Source organism: Amblyraja radiata, chromosome 3 (assembly GCF_010909765.2).
Source record: "Amblyraja radiata isolate CabotCenter1 chromosome 3, sAmbRad1.1.pri, whole genome shotgun sequence".
Taxonomy (NCBI): domain Eukaryota; kingdom Metazoa; phylum Chordata; class Chondrichthyes; order Rajiformes; family Rajidae; genus Amblyraja; species Amblyraja radiata.
Window position 1 is genome coordinate 78,163,509 of NC_045958.1, and position 15,337 is coordinate 78,178,845.

The following is a 15,337-nucleotide window of genomic DNA, read 5'->3' on the forward strand; positions in this document are numbered from 1 at the left end:
TTTGCCTTGGTGCTCCGCCCACAAGTAACAACATGACATACAGTGACAGTTACGAATGACTCAGAAAACACTAAACACTAATAATAATAAAACATTAATGATAAAACACCATTGATCAAGCATGTGAACCAACAAAATATCCTGCTAGCAGCTCCAAAATATCCTCCTTGCAACTCACACTGCCACCCAACTTTATGTGATCTGCAAACTTGGAGGTGTTGCATTTAATTCCTTTGTTTAAATCGTTAATATATATCAGGGGCTTCCAAACCTTTCAGCATGAGGGTCACATTATATATTTGGCACATTTTTGCGAGCCGTTGGAAAATATAAAGAAATGTCTCACACATACACACACACAGTGACATACACACACACACACACACACACACACACACACACACACACACACTGACACACACATAGAAACACACACGTGGACTCCAACATACTGAGACACACACACACACACACACACACACACACACACACTGACACACACACACACACTGACACACACAGTGACATACACACACACTGACACACACATAGAAACGCACACGTGGACTCCCACAGACTGAGACACATAGACCGACACACACACACACACACTGATAGAAACACATACACATACTGACACACACCTAGAAACGCACACGCACACGTGGACTCCCACATACTGAGACACATAGACCCACACACACACACACACACACACACACACACACACACACACACACACACACACACACACTGACATACACACACATACACTGACACACACATAGAAACGCACACGCACACGCACACGTGGACTCCCACATACTGAAACACATAGACTCATAGACCGACAAACACAGACACACACACACACATACACACACACACACACACACACACACACACACACACACACACACACACACACACACACACACACACACACACACAGACAAACACACGTAGACAGACATAGACACACACACACAGACTCACATGCAGGCTCTCTCGCACTCTATCTCTGTCTCTCTCCCTCTCACACACACACATGCACACGTACTGTGATCACCCCTCAGGCATATTAACAAAGACCCACGCATGCAGAATGCTCACCCATCGGGCACACACACACACACAGAGCCGGCTACCAATCCGCTGATCTCCGCAGGGTTGGCGAGAAAGAGAGAGGGGGGGGAGAGAGAGAGGGGGGAGAGAGTGTGTGTGTGAGAGAGAGAGAGAGAGAGAGAGAGAGGAGGGGAGAGAGAGTGAAAGGAGAGAGAGAGACAGGAGAGAGAGAGACAGGAGGGGAGGGCAAGGGAGGATTCCCCTGCCATGCCGGCACACGTCGGCGGAGACCCGGTCAAATGGTCCAGGTCATTGTGGCGCCCCGGAGCTGTAGCTGTTCATGGGTCACCCTCACGGAGGGAGACCGCTGCACACCGACCCTGCCGCCAACTAGCTCACCCCCTCTCCCATGATCAACTCCCCACCCCATGCTACCACTCCGCACAACTTGCCTTTGCAACACAGGAGCAGTGTCACGTTGGTGCAGCGGTAGAGTCGCAGTCTCACAGTGCCAGAGTCATGGGTTCAATCCTGATTACGGGTGCTGTCTGTACGGAGTCTGTACTTGTGCGGGTTTTCTCCGCGTGCTCTGGTTTCCTCCCACACTCCACGTTTGCAGGTCATTTAAATTTGTCCCGAGTGTGTGTAGGATAGTGCTAGTGCATACGGGCATCGCTTCAATGGGCCGAAGGGCCTGTTTCCGCACTGTATCTCAAAAGCTGTGCTGCCATAGAACCCGCTAAATAGCCCGCCGCATGGAACGTGTTAAGAGCTTGCTGCAGCCCGAATAAAATCTCGTGGTGGGCCAGATGTGGCCTGCGGGCCATAGTTTGGAGACCCCTGATATATATTGTAAATAACTGGGGTTGCAGCACTGAGCCTTGCAGTACCCCACTAGTCACTGCCTGCCATTTTGAAAAGGACCCGTTAATTCCTACTGTTTGCTTCCTGTCTGCCAATCAGTTCTCTATCCATGTTAATGCCCTACCCCCAATTCCATGTGCTCTAATTTTGCACGCTAATCTTTTGTGTGGGACCTTGTCAAAGGCTTTTTGAAAGTCCATTGCCACAGATGGCTATAGAGGCCAAGACATTGGGTATTTTTAAAACACATATTGATAAGTTCTAGATTAGGAAGGGTGTCAAAGGTTACGGGGAGAAGGTAGGAGAATCGGGGTGATAGATCAGTCATGATTGAATGATGTAGTAGGAGGCCTAATTCTGCTCCTATGTTTTATGGTCTTATGGTATAGTCAACAAATTATTTGAGACAATACAGTTCTTTGATCACAAATATAGCTGAAATATATTAAACAATTTTTCCCTGATTTATTATTTGCTTAATACTTTAGAGCTTAGCCAAGATGTGGCTTCAAAAGGCCTTGGATTGGTATTTGAACTAGGCAGTGAACAGGATCAACAGGAGCTGGTATCATTGCTTGTGGACACACTTATGACAGGAAAAAGGTAAGAGTACATCCTTCAATTGATCACTTTTGTATATAGCTACAATCTGGTATAAGTGCAAAATATTTCAACAATGTTAATACCCTTTCCTCAGGCATTTGGATCTGAAGTGGTTCATATTCTTATTTGCATGTTTAATGTATTGAATTAGCCATATTAATCTTGCCGCCTGTTCTAGTGCTCTTTTTTGCTGCAAAATCCATTCAACTACAGAATGTTATATGTTAAGAGTTAATTTATTTGCTGGGAATTAACAAATTTAAGTTTTAAGTGGAGGTGTAACAAAGCCTTATTGATTGATCCAATACCAAAGAGAAATTCATGAATTGGCAATCTAATAATTGCTTCTATTTTACAGTACTTTGACTTTGGTTCTCGACATTTTATAAATAATTATTTTGTAATGTATAAATCATTATCTTCAATAACCTATTACTGAAGAGTACTGTTTATTCATCACATCCTCCCACACTCATCAATGTCATAATGATCGGATAATCCTACATGATGTTGATAAGGGATAATTATCATTGTTCATTTATTGAAAATCTGTGATTCTCTTCACAGGGTTAAACAGAATCTGTCAGAAAATACTGAATTGTTTCAAGGAGGCTCAATGGGGCAAACCCCTGATGGGTAAGAAAGGCCTGGAGTTATATTTGCTAACATCTGCATATTTATGAAACATTGAATGGAATAATTTATTTGAAAATTTAGATATTTTACATATTTAATTAGATTCATGTAATTCATGTACAAAAATTCATGTAAAACAAATTTGCATGTTGAGTACAGTTTTTAAATAATTTCCATGAGTCATTCTCAAAATATATTCGAATTAGTAGCACAGCAACTGAGCTCTGGCATTTTACATGCCATCATTTTTCATCTTACTCTGTTGTCATATTGTCTGTTGCTTTCACCATGTACTTATCCAGCTTCCTCCATAGATCAACTGTGTCCATGATTTATATAACTAGTCCATGTAGTATCATGTTCCACGTTCTTGCCATACTTGTAGGGAAAAAAATTCTGCAGAGTTCCTGTTTAATTTAATGGTAACATTTGTATATTGAGGGCCTCTTTTTTTAATTTCCTCAAGATTATCCAGAGCATTAAATGACTGCACATCCACAATTGTACTAGTTATTTTGGAAAAGCTTGCATACAAAATGTCCTTTATAAGATTCTGCCTGATCAAGTTTCCTTATCTTAAACGGGAGTATTCCTGTGATTTCCATATATATTGACTTCATAATTTTAACTGAACAGCTTCCAAAGCAATTATCTCACAGATGGAAAACAAAACACACCAACTTAAAAGAAATGAGGAAAGAAATATGCATAAATAGGAACATTACTCTCTGGATATTAGGACCATCAGCGTTTGAAAATGAGGATCATGGGTGGAAACTGTCAAAAGGAAAGACAAATGTACCACATGAACAGGACTCGACTAAAATGCATGTTATGATTTTAAAGTATGGAATATCAGCATAAGTATTTTATGTGTTCTGTAAGCTTTCATCACGTACTTAAAATAGCTGGGACAAAAATAAGGTGACAGTGAGCAGAATATAAAAGTGATAACTGGATAGGGAAGAAAAAAAATAATGTCCACATTTGTAATCAAGGGAAGAGGGAATAAAGGTTGGAAGTAAATGCAAAGATTCTGCAAATAGAAGAGTTTTAAATTAATTTATTTGAAAGGCAGAAAGCGTCTTTGCATAAGAAGCTGATAGGAAACAAAGTTGCATTTCTACACTAGCTTTCACATCCTTTTCAGGATGTCTCAAGTTTCACCAATGAAGTATTATCACTATCGTAACAGAAGAAAATAAGACTTACGGCCACTTTATGTTGGGTCTGTTTTCTTTTAGGCTTGAGTAAAAACATCTTTGTGAATCCTGTGTTTCTGTGAGGTGCCAAATTATCTTTATCTCTATCTCCATCAATTCCCATTATTTCTGTTTCACTCTTGATAAAGCTATAAATCCTGGTGTTTGACCATCATTGACTTGCCTTTTACTGCCTTCATTAGACAGGGACTATCAACTTACAAAGAACTTTGCAGTCTTGCCAGTGATCTTAATCAACCTGATCTTGTTTACAAATTTATGAACTTGGCCAATCATCATGCAATGTGGAACTCTCGAAAGGTAAGTAATTGTTGATTGTTGTCCTTATAATAACAGTGGCCTTACACCAAGATAAGGATATATAGACTTTATTGGCTACAAAGCAATACAACCTCTCTCTTTAAGTTCCACTTTAAACTAAAGGAATGCAGCAGACCGTGATGCTGACAAACTAGTGGGCATAACTACAAAAGCATGAGTCATAACATGAGTCATTAATACTATAGTCAGTGGACAGACAGAAGGGTTGAAGGAAATTAAACCCATGTCATGGCATGCATCGGCACCCAGTATGGATGGTACCTCCTCACGTACCACGTAAAATTCCAGGATGTGGGCACGCGCGTTGAGACTGCAACATAACTTTACTTGGCCGATAGGGTGTAGTAGAGAATCATCAAACTAGATGAGTGATGCAGTTGGCTGAGTTAGTGTTTCTGTGTTTTTTAGCTGTTGGAAGACAGCAAGTGATGTAGCATTACAGCGTGCCCCGCTATCCGCTTTGAGATAAAGAATTTTGCCGTTAATGAGCAAAGCGACCTTTGGATCCAGCTTGTGCGCTGAGCCAGACAAAGCATGCGCATCAATCTCTGTGCTATCACCATCTATTTGTGCGAACTCGGAGCTTGGACATTCATCCTGGCTTAACGAGTTGACAGACTGTCTCATTTGAAATCTATTACTGCGTGAACGACAGCATTTGACGAAGTGGTTTCTTTTATTACAAAACCTACAGAGTTTTCCATACGCTGGGCACCGGTCGCGAACTGCAGTGTGTGAGCCACCACAATTAAAGTAATTAGCAATCCAAGTTTCAAAAAAGTACAAACTAAACCATGATGGGGATTATCAGAGTTTAATCTTGATTAAAGCATAATTCATTGTGTCGGAAAGAACTGCGGATGCTGGTTTAAATCGAAGGTGGACACAAAGTGCTGGAGTCACTCAGTGAGACAGGCAGCATCCCTGGAGAGAAGGAATGGGTGACGTTGCGGGTCGAGACACTTCTTCAGACTCTTATTATTTTATTATTGATTAGTTGTTGCTTGTCCCTGCAGGGTGCGGCTTTTGGATTCAATGTCATAGCAACAAAGGCCGAAGAACAGTTGGCTCCCTATTTATCTCAACTTGTCCCACGGCTTTATCGATATCAGTTTGACCCAAATTCTGGAATCCGACAAGCAATGACTAGTATCTGGAATGCCCTCGTCACAGATAAAAGTGCTGTAAGTGGAGGTTTTATTCAGATCTAAGATGTTTTGGTTTATATTTGCAGTTACTGATTGGATAACCTTATTTGAGGCTTAATTTTTTTTCTCCCAAGACTATTAATTTGTTTATTTGGACCAATTGACATTATTGGCCACAGTTACTTACTCACACATAAAAAATTTTTTACTTCAAGTGGTTTCCGCCTCATGTTTTTACGTACTAATCAATAATGCTTTCAAAGGATAAGACTCAGAGGCATGATGATCCTTTAAATGATGATTCATCATATTCTTATGCTACGGACAACATCTGTGCAGGATTAAGGCTGGTTTCGTGCTTCGAAGCATTGTTCTTTCAAAGATGTATTCATTTATGACATGAACATTGCTGGCAAGACTAGCATTTATTGTCCATTCAATCTGCCTCCTGAACTGATTGACAACTGGGCTTGTTCAGAGGGCACTAAGAGTCTTTGTAGCAAACCTTATACCACGGATCTGCATGTAAACTTTAAAATATGTTAGAAAGATTTAATTATATGTTTCTTCCAACAGATAGATAAATACTTAAAGGAGATCCTTCATGATCTAATAACCAATTTAACCAGCAATCTTTGGCGTGTTCGTGAATCCAGGTATTTATTACTGAGTATTTTGGAAGTGCAGCATGGTCTTGTGTAGCTGAAGTACAGTTCCACAATTGTGGTTTTACATGGGGGTTATCTGAATTGCATTGTCATGAGCATTCCTAGATCATGCCAGGCGAAAATTGGATACATTTCTCGTTGTCTAGTAACTATCCTGAAAGGCTAGTGTTTGAAGGACACATGCTTGGATGTATTATAACAAATAATGAGTCCTTTCAATATAGAAGAAATATAAAAAGAACAGCAGGGTAAAGAAGATGGGTGTAAAATAACTTTGGTAATTAATACAAGTATTTGGTTATGTTGTTCAGTGATAGAGATTGAAGTCCAAATGAATAAGATTTCCCATTTTCAAGAGAAAAAGAATAGAATGAATTAATTAAACACAGCTGTAATTCTCCTGAAGTCTAACCATTGATCAGTTCTTTATTAGAAGGCATTTTGTTTTTGTTACAGTAAAGTGTAATTCTTGGAAATTTGGATTATGTATTAATGTATGCTACATACTGATTTTCACTGTGCTCAGTTTGCTGTTGTTGACAGCAAGCCATTTGTCTTTTGGAGACTATCTGCTCAGAAGTTTTGTTCTTTCAAATGTTTATTTATTCATTTATGAGATGTGGACATTGCTAGAATAGTTAAGGTTTCCTACTTGTGCCACAAACTTTAATTTAAGAAGATACCAGTGTTGAAGATGACACTTGAAAGGGAGGGTAGAGAGGAAAAGGAATACATTTCCATTACACTGAATGCCATCTAATATTGTCCTACTCATGAAGATTCACTGTAAGCTTTTGGCATATCATATTCCTAGGAGAAGTTTGGAATAAATGTAAAATAATCTGTTCATATTTTGTTGAGTTGGGTCTCACGTTGAGTTTTGTCATCAAATCTTGTTGCATGAAACTCTGTGACCATCATTTTATTTAAAGTATTTTGAGAGGGACTAGGGTTTGCATTGGTGGCTCTTTTTGTCCCCTTGTTAATTGCTCTGAGCTAGCACCAAGCTTCTGGCAAGTAAACAGCAGTAATTCATTTGCAAATCTATGCCTTGAGCACAGCAACTACAGGAGACGCAGTCACTTGCATGTATAAAAAAAAGGATGAAAATAAATTCCTTTTTTTCTGGAGCATATACCAAAATATGTTACAGCAAATATAGGGCATTTGAGGCATAGTTACTGCTTTTGATGTGTCGAAAATGATCATCAAATATTTATCCACAGGGTTTAAATGTCCATACTGTTATAATGACTATGATCTGCTTCAGTGATGTTAAGCAAGTCATGAGTAACGGCCAGAATATGCTGCAGATATAACCTGCTTCTTAAATTTTGCTACAAGATGGTTTGCATCTACCCAAGAGGCCAGATTGAACTTTGCTCAAGAGCTTATCCAAAAGATAGCACTTCTGATAATAAGACACTCCTTCAATACTGTACTGAGACTATCAGCCTATGTCTTATGCTCAGGTCTCTGGAGCGTCATAGTCCTACACCATGGGGAAAAAGGCCTTTTAACCAAACTCATCCAGGCTGATCAAGATGCCCATCTGGACTATTCCCATTTAACTGTATTTGGTCCATATCCTTCCAGACCGTTCCTGTCAATTTACCTGTTTGTTCCATATACCTACCACCCTGTGTGGAAAAAGGTGCCCCTCAGGTTACTATTAATTCATTCATCCCCTCACCTTAACCCATGCCCTCTACTTCTTGATTCCTATACCCTGGGAAAAAGGCTCTGCAGTGATCCTATCTATTCCCCCTCATGATTTTATACACTTCTTTAAGATCACCCCTCAGCTTCCTGCACTACAAGGAATACATTTATAGTCTGTCCAACCTCTCCCTTTAACTCAGGCCTAACCTCTCCTTATAACTCGGTCCTGGCAACATACTCTTTATCGCTCTTTTTTGATAACCATCTTCATTGTCTATGATACCACTTATTTTAATGTCATCTGCTTTGTACATTCTCATCCAAATTGTTTATATAGATGACAAACAGCAATGGACCTAACACCAATTCTTGAGGAACATCACGAGACACACATGCTTCCAGTCTGAAAAACAACCTTCCACAACCAGCCTCTGCTTCCTACCATGAATCAATGATCTTTTTAATTAATAAAGCAACTCATTCTTGACTTTCACCCCATGTCTTGCCTGTAGCACCTGTACCCTGAAACAGTAAGCTACTATACCTGTCCCACCTGTAGCCAGGTTTCTATAATTGCTACAACATCCCAGGTGCACATATGTATCCACGTGCTGAGTTAATCCACCTTACTTGTCAGGCCTCGAGCATTGAAATAAATGCAATTATTATCCAACCATCTTTCCTCGTTCCCGGTGAGACTTAAATGTACAGCCTTTGGACATTGGGCAAGAGTGTCACCTCAGCACAGTTGACCAAAGACATATATTTTACAGTACACCTTTTCCACTGACTGAGGCCATTTGGAATGCTAGGTACAGATGAAATGTTGTGATTTTATATAATTTTCTTACAATGGAAGTAAAATATTTTGTGAATATACATTTAACAATTAATATTTTAATTTCACATATTTCTTGATCTCTTTGGGGACCAAAAATTTATGCAGTGAAAAATATCTGAACAGCTTCTCTTTATTCCTGTTTCACCCCAATATGCTTCACTAATCTTGCCTTCTAACCTATAGACATTTAGATTTTGAACTATTATAATTTTCCTTCTACTCAGTATTGCTCCCACTAATATAGAAGTGCCTATTGTTGCTTGCAGCTGCTTAGCAATGAGTGAACTATTGCGAGGAAGAAAAGTGGATGACATAATTGATCGGCTTGCAGAAATATGGGAAACTCTCTTCAGAGTGCGGGATGATATAAAGGTAAGGTGGTGTTATCTTTTTTAAATTATCTTTCCATGAGACTCGGTGCTGGCTCAAAGGGCCAAATGGCCTCCTGCACCTATTTTCTATGAGACAAGTATGTAGGCTTCCTACTTAGTATATCTCTCTATGCTATTCTATTTTCAATGTATAAATTCCCTCACTTTTTATACCATCCACAATGCATAACATTTATTTAACACTTGTCTACTAATTGCCTAAGTGACGACTCCATGGCCTAATATTTCCAGCATCAGTGCTAAGCCTAATATGAAGAACCTTTCATCTGGTACTACCTCACACACCAGAGACTGTAGTGCTAATGTCAAGTGCCGTCTGTATGGAGTTTGTACATAGGAGTCTGACCGTGTGGGATTCCACTGGGTGCTATGGTTTCCACCCACATCGCAAAGATGTGGGTTGATAGGCAACTGTAAATTCATGTGTGGATGAGAATGTGGAGTTGTTGAAGAGAAGGTGGGATTAATATAAAGTCTGTGTAAATAGTTGGTTGAATGATCAGTGTGGACTGAAGGGCCTTATTCTGTGCCGTATCTCTCTATGACTCTGGATATTTCTCCAAGTTGGGCATTAGTGCAGAAAATTAAACATTGTTGGGTGACTTTGTTTAACACTTGCAGATCCAATTAAGATTAAATGCTTGGGTTTATAAATGAAGAATGGCCTGTCCAGGGGTGACCACCAAAGTAGCAAAAATTGGTGCCTTAGAGAGAGAAACATAGACATAGAAAATAGGTGCAGGAGTAGGCCATTCGGCCCTTCGAGCCTGCACCGCCATTCAATATTATCATGGCTGATCATCCAACTCAGTATCCTGTACCTGCCTTCTCTCCATACCCCCTGATCCCTTTAGCCACAAGGGCCACATCTAACTCCCTTTAAATATAGCCAATGAACTGGCCTCAACTACCTTCTGTGGCAGAGAGTGCCAGAGATTCACCACTCTGTGTGAAAAATGTTTTTCTCATCTCGGTTATAAAGGATTTCCCCTTTATCCTTAAACTGTTACTCCTTGTCCTGGACTTCCCCAACATCGGGAACAATCTTCCTGCATCTAGCCTGTCCAACCCCTTAAGAATTTTGTAAGTTTCTATAAGATCCCCCCTCAATCTTCTAAATTCTAGCGATTACAAGCCGAGTCTATCCAGTCTTTCTTCATATGAAAGTCCTGACATCCCAGGAATCAGTCTGGTGAACCTTCTCTATGGCAAGAATGTCTTTCCTCAGATTTGGAGACCAAAACTGTACACAATACTCCAGGTGTGGTCTCACCAAGACCCTGTACAACTGCAGTAGAACCTCCCTGCTCCCTGTTCCTATACTCAAATCCTTTTGCTATGAAGATTGTTAGAGTGGAAAAAAGAGTTATCACCCACTTTTGACAGAAATCAAAAATTAGAAACAAAATATTAAAATGCTGGGATTGTGGATGCCTTTACTCTTCAACTGAACTATCTTATTTAATTGACAGGAATCTGTTCGTAAGGCTGCAGAGCAGGCGCTTAAAACCCTGAGTAAGGTAAATATGCATATTTTGAATGCATATGAGTATAGCTTAATTTCTGTCATCGTATCAGCAGTTATTAAGTGAATGAGTTTGTTAATATTCACATATTGTTATTGGCTAACACTTCAATTATTTGCAGCAACATAGTGGCTTAACTAATTGAGCATGCTTTCAGTATTCTCAGCTAAAATATGATTAAGGCACTTGACTACCTCATCCACAGAATGTTGTTTTAAATTTACTTTTGCAACTTAATCTATATTTACATTTTCTGCCTTTGAGTACCTTTTGAAAACTTTAAGCAACAAAATCTCTTTATTTCACTATTGGAGGAAATGAAATGGTGCAACTACAGTGCCCTCCATAATGTTTGGGACAAAGACCCATCATTTATTTATTTGCCTTTATACTCCACAATTTGAGATTTGTAACAGAGAAAATCACATGTGGTTAAAGTGCACATTGTCAGATTTTATTTATAGGCCATTTTTATACATTTTGGTTTCACCATGTAGAAATTACAGCTGTGTTTACACATAGTCCCCCCCCCATTTCAGGGTGCCATAATGTTTGGGACACATTGCTTCACAGGCATTTGTAATTGCTTAGGTGTGCTTACTTGCCTCCTTAATGCAGGTATAAGAGAGCTCTCAGCACCTAGTCTTTCCTCCAGTCTTTCCATCACCCTTGGAAACCTCTATTGCTGTTTATCAACATGAGGACCATTGTGCCAATAAAAGTCAAAGAATCCATTATGAGACTGAGAAACAAGAATAAAACTGATAGAGACATCAGCCAAACAGGCTTACCAAAATCAACTCATTGGAACCATTAAGAAAGAGAGCACTGGTGAGCTTACTCATTGTAAAGGTACTGGCAGGCCAAGGAACTCCACAGCTGATGACAGAAGAATTATCTCTATAATAAAGGGAAAAAATCCCCAAATACCTGTCCGACAGATCAGAAACATTCTTCAGGAGTCAGGTGTGGATTTGTCAATGACCACTGTCCGCAGAAGACTTCATGAACAGAAATACAGAGGCTACACTGCAAGATGCAAACCACTGGTTAGCTGCAAAAATAGGATGGCCGGGTTACAGTTTGCCAAGAAGTACTTAAAAGAGCAACCACAGTTCTGGAAAAAGGTCGTGTGGACTGATGAGACGAAGATTAGAGTGATGGCAAGAGCAAAGTATAGAGGAGAGAAGGAACTACCCAAGATCCAAAGCATACCACCTCATCTGTGAAACGCGGTGGTGGGGGTTTTATGGCCTGGGCATGTATGGCTGCTGAAGGTACTGGCTCACTTATCTTCATTTATGATACAACTGCTGATGGTAGTGGCATAATGAATTCTGAAGTGTATAGACACATCCTATCTGCTAAAGTTTAAACCATGCCTCAAAACTCATTGGCTGGCGGTTCATTCTACAGCAAGACAATGACCCCAAACATACTGCTAAAGCAACAAGGTTTTTGAAAGCTAACAAATTGTCAATTCTTGAGTGGCCAAGTCAATCACCTGATCTGAACCCAATTGAGCTTGCCTTTTATATGCTGAAGAGAAAACTGAAGGGACTAGTCCCCAAAACAAGGATAAGCTAAAGATGGCTGCAATACAGGCAGAGCATCACCAGAGAAGACACCCAACAACTGGTGATGTCCATGAATCGCAGACTTCAAGCAGTCATTGCATGCAAAGGATATGCAACAAAATACTAAACATGACTACTTTCATTTACATTACATTGCTGCGTCCTAAACATTATGGTGCCTTGAAATGGGGGGGGGGGGGGGGGGGGGGGGGACTATGTATAAACACTGCTGTAATTTCTACATGGTGAAACCAAAATGTATAAAAATAGCCTTTATTAAAATCTGACAATGTGCACTTTAACCACATGTGATTTTTTCTATTTTCTCAGACTCTACTGAGAACTGGTTGTTTGGGATCTGAGAGAGAAATGTCAGAAGTAATGGTGTAAACATGGTAGGGGGAGAGATAGTGGTACAGTGTGGAAACAGACCCTTAGGCCCAACTTGCCCACACCGGCCTCATGTCCCAGCTACAGTTGTCCCACCTGCCAGTATTTGGACCATATCCCTCCAAACTTGTCCTATCCAAACTGTCTAACTGCTTCTTAAATATTGGGGTAGTCCCTGCCTCAACTACCTCCTCTGGCAGCTTGTTCCGTACATCCACCGCCCTTTGTGTGAGAAAGTTACCCCTCAGATTCCTTTTAAATCTCTTCCCCTTCACCTTAAACTCCTCTGGTCTTCGATTCGCCTACCCTGGGCAAGATACTCTGTGTATATACCCGATCTATTCCTCTCATGATTTTGTACACCTCAATAAGATCACCCCTCATCCTCCAGCGCTCCAAGGAATAGAGTCCCAGCCTACTCAACCTCTGCCTATAGCTCAGACTCTCTAGTTCTGGCAACATCCTTGTAAATCTTCTCTGTACCCATTCCAGCTTGACAATATCTTTCCTATAACTTGGTGCACAGAACTGAACCCAATACTCTAAATGTGGCCTCACCAATGTCATACAACTGCAACATGACCTCCCAATTTCTATATTTAAGACTCTGGCTGATGAAGGCCAATGTGCCAAAAGCCTTTTTGACCACCCGATCTACCTGTGACTCCACCTGAAGGTCAAATTAATGTGAATCCATTATTTTGAGTTTGTTTTCATTTTATAGATCTGTATCCAATTGTGTGAACCTTCCAACGGTGCTGCTGGTCATCGACTTGTTGCAGTGCTCTTGCCTTGCTTATTGGACATTGGCATTATCAGTCCTGTGGCAGAAGTTCGTTCTATCAGGTACTTACTGTGGAGGAGCAAAATTAATTAAACCCTTTTTAATGCATTGAATACATTTAGGATAATATGTATGTATTGTAAATTATATGTACAATATATATTTGTGCAAAATTGAAAGAGTACCATTATTTATGTATTTGGTTTAAAAGAAAGGCAAAAGGGTCTCGACCCGAAACGTCACCCATTCTTTCTCTACAGAGATACTGCCTGTCCCGCTGAGTTACTCCAGCATTTTATGTTTATCTTTGATTTAAACCAGCATCTGCAGTTCTTTCCTACTCACTAATCAAAACTTATTTTTAATTCATCTTTCTGGTATTGTCGAGTAATTCCATTAGCACCACATTTTATGTTTGTGTAATGGAGGATAATTAAGTGAATAAATCATAGGTTAAACTTGAAGGAGCTTTAATTTGAGTTGATTGTTCTATTTACATCACATAGTTTTACAGCATCTATAATTTCTATAAACCAGGTTAGTGTTTAAGTAAATTATTTATCTTAAATCTGCTGGCCATCACTGGAAACAGATTCTTCCTTTTCACCCCCATGAAATTCCTTGTAAATAAATCATAACATCATTGCAGCATAGAAAGATACCTTTTAACCCATCAAATCTTTGTTGAATCTCGTTCAAATTCACATTTATTGTCAGTGCACCAATTAAGATACAGTGATATTTGATAATCTGAGCAGAACAATCCCATCAGTCCCATTCTCCCTTCGTCCTGCATTTAAACTCTGACTATCTGTTATCCAAAGGTTCAGAAGTCCTAATAGTTCTGTATCAGACTCATAAATATTATATACTATATATATTTGTGGAATATTGAAAGAGTGCCATCACTAATCTATTTGGTTTAAAAGAAAGACACTAATCAAAACTTATTTTTATTCATCTCAATCTCACTTTAAACTTGTTGACCATTTCTTATGCTCATTTTAAACTCATCAGGGCCATTTCCCACACACCCATTAAGCCACATGAGTTCAATGAAAAATTGTATTATCTGCATAAAAATAAAATGAAGTAAAAATATGTTGGGATACCAAAAAGAGTAACGTTCAGTCTAATCTGGCAGCCCAGAGCAACCTTTTTTTTAATGTAAATACTGGTTCTGTTCTGTTGTTTTGTATAATCCGACAAGCATTGCCACTTTCATTTCACTGTACATCTTGTATGTGTATGTGACAAATGAAGTTGACTTGACTTGATAGTCCCAAAGGTGCTGGATTAGCTAAATTTTACTTCAAATATTTTGTTAATGTTTACACGTAATAATGTAAAATTTCAATGTACCAGTACTGCAAGGAGGGTTTAAAACAGTTCCAATAATGATTGTAACTGTAGGAAATAAATTGGTTGTGATTAAAATTGCCATGTACTTTAGGTTGTGGGAACAACAAGGAGGTAGGCTGGGCCTTGCCTACTTATAAAATCACTTTAGGCAAGCAAAATGTCCTGGATTATGGCTAATATAATAACTAAACAGAATGAAAATTATACTTATAACTAAACTAATTAGTCCATAAAATCTTGGAACCTGTTGCTTGGAATCAATTTTGTAATGGTAA

General features: G+C 39.5%; 1 protein-coding gene across 1 annotated transcript in view; it reads left to right on the forward strand.

The window, feature by feature from the left end:
• The window catches only part of ecpas (Ecm29 proteasome adaptor and scaffold), a 98,398-nt gene that overhangs the window by 59,251 nt on the left and 23,810 nt on the right, over positions 1-15,337 (forward strand). The window contains exons 27-34 of the mRNA XM_033018170.1: positions 2,418-2,532; positions 3,100-3,168; positions 4,574-4,691; positions 5,729-5,896; positions 6,437-6,516; positions 9,298-9,403; positions 10,896-10,943; positions 13,641-13,762. Coding sequence (XP_032874061.1) covers positions 2,418-2,532; positions 3,100-3,168; positions 4,574-4,691; positions 5,729-5,896; positions 6,437-6,516; positions 9,298-9,403; positions 10,896-10,943; positions 13,641-13,762 — 826 coding nt within the window. The remainder of the gene's footprint in view (positions 1-2,417; positions 2,533-3,099; positions 3,169-4,573; positions 4,692-5,728; positions 5,897-6,436; positions 6,517-9,297; positions 9,404-10,895; positions 10,944-13,640; positions 13,763-15,337) is intronic.